At 53.2% G+C, this 1,724-nt stretch overlaps 1 protein-coding gene across 1 annotated transcript in view; it reads left to right on the forward strand.

The window, feature by feature from the left end:
• The window catches only part of LOC111964915 (glutamate receptor ionotropic, kainate 2), a 184,180-nt gene extending 182,852 nt beyond the window's left edge, over positions 1–1,328 (forward strand). Inside the window, 2 exon segments of the mRNA XM_070443792.1 lie at positions 643–966; positions 1,128–1,328. Coding sequence (XP_070299893.1) covers positions 643–966; positions 1,128–1,328 — 525 coding nt within the window.
• The last annotated feature ends 396 nt before the right edge of the window (positions 1,329–1,724 follow it).

Here is a 1,724-nt window from a genome sequence, read left to right on the forward strand (position 1 = left end):
TTTCTCTATCCACCTGCAAATCTCTTCTCCCCTTCCCCTCAGCAACTATTCATCCCTCTCTCTTTCCACCTGTTTCCAGTTTGGCAGCCGGCTGCCTATTCTGGCTGCCTGCCATTCTGATGTAACCCACTATGAATGTATGTTAAATCAAATTTCAAATGGAATTTATTTATATAGCCCTTCTTACATCAKCTGATATCTCAAAGTGCTGTACAGAAACCCAGCCTAAAACCCCAAACAGCAAGCAATGCAGGTGTAGAAGAAGTATGTGTGATTGTGACCAGTGGGGTTTCTTACCATTTGAATCCAGGTGGTTCAGTTTTATGTGGTAAACTGTTGAAACTATTGTAGTTCTTAGGTTGGATCAGATTGTCATGACAAAAGCGAGGGACAGGATGTTTATGTCAGGATGCCCACCCAACTGTCTTTGACTTACAAACAAGAGAATTACACTTTTAATAACATTGAGCATATATTTATCATTGTTCAGGCGAATTGGAGCGATTTAAGAGGCTACATCCAGCGATTTAAGAGCCTACATCCAGGGTGCAGCTGCAACATTTCCTGGGGTTCGCCAATTTCTATCGTTGCTTTATCCGGGGTTACAGCACCCTGGCTTCCCCCCTGTCAGTACTCACCTAGCCCAAGGTTCCGTTCACGTGGTCCCCAACTGCTGACCGGGCGTTCCGGTACCTCAAACATTGCTTCACCACAGCTCCCATCCGGGTTCATCCGGACCCATCTCGTCAGTTCGTGGTGGAGGCCGATGCTTCGGACATTGGAGTGGGGACTGTCCTGTCCCAGTGTTCTGCCCTTGACCCCAAGCTACATCCCAGCTCATTTTTCTCCCATCGCCTCAATGCCACAGAAAGGAACTACGATGTGGGGAAACGGGAGCCTCGCGCGGTGAAGATGGCATTGGAGGAATGGAGGGACTGGCTGGAGGGGGCGGAAAATCTGTTCATTGTGTGGACTGACCACAAGAACCTGGAGTATCTCCACACCGCCAAGCGCCTCAACTCCAGGCAAACCAGATGGGCCCTGCTGTTCACATGGTTCAACTTCTCTCTCTTGTTCCGGCCGGGATCCAAGAATGTCAAGCCAGATGCCCTGTCCCACCGCTATAGCCCCACGACTACTACCCCGGGACCCGAGACCAACCTTCGCACCTCATGCCTGGCGATGGCACTCAGCTGGGGAATAGGGAAGCAGGTCCGGGAGGCGCAGCGTTCCCAGCCAAACCCCGGGGTCCTGATAACCAGATGTTCGTTCCCGTCACCGTCCGCTCCACGGCCCTGGAGTGGGCCCATTCCTCCAGGCTAGCCTGACACCTGGCGCCCATCGGACCCTGGCCTTTGTGCGACAGCGCTTTTGGTGGCCAACCATCGCCGCTTGCACAGTTTGTGCACAGAACAAGACTCCTCGGCAAGCTCTGGCTTGTCTCCTCCAACCTCTGCCCATCCCCCACCGTCCCTGGTCTCACATTTACCTGTACTTTGTCAAGGGTCTTCCCCCGTGTGATTGCAACACTGCCATCCTGACCATGGAGGATCAGTTCTCCAAAGCCGCCCACTTCATTCCTCTCCCAAACGACCCTCTGCCAAAGAGACGGTCCAGCTCATGGTGCAGCACGTCTTCCGGATCCATGAACACTGCACGTGGACATGGCCTCCGACCGGGGTCCACAGTTCTCGCCCCAGTTCTGGAAGGCATTCTGCACCCTC

This window comes from Salvelinus sp. IW2-2015, linkage group LG6.1 (assembly GCF_002910315.2).
Source record: "Salvelinus sp. IW2-2015 linkage group LG6.1, ASM291031v2, whole genome shotgun sequence".
Lineage (NCBI taxonomy): Eukaryota > Metazoa > Chordata > Actinopteri > Salmoniformes > Salmonidae > Salvelinus > Salvelinus sp. IW2-2015.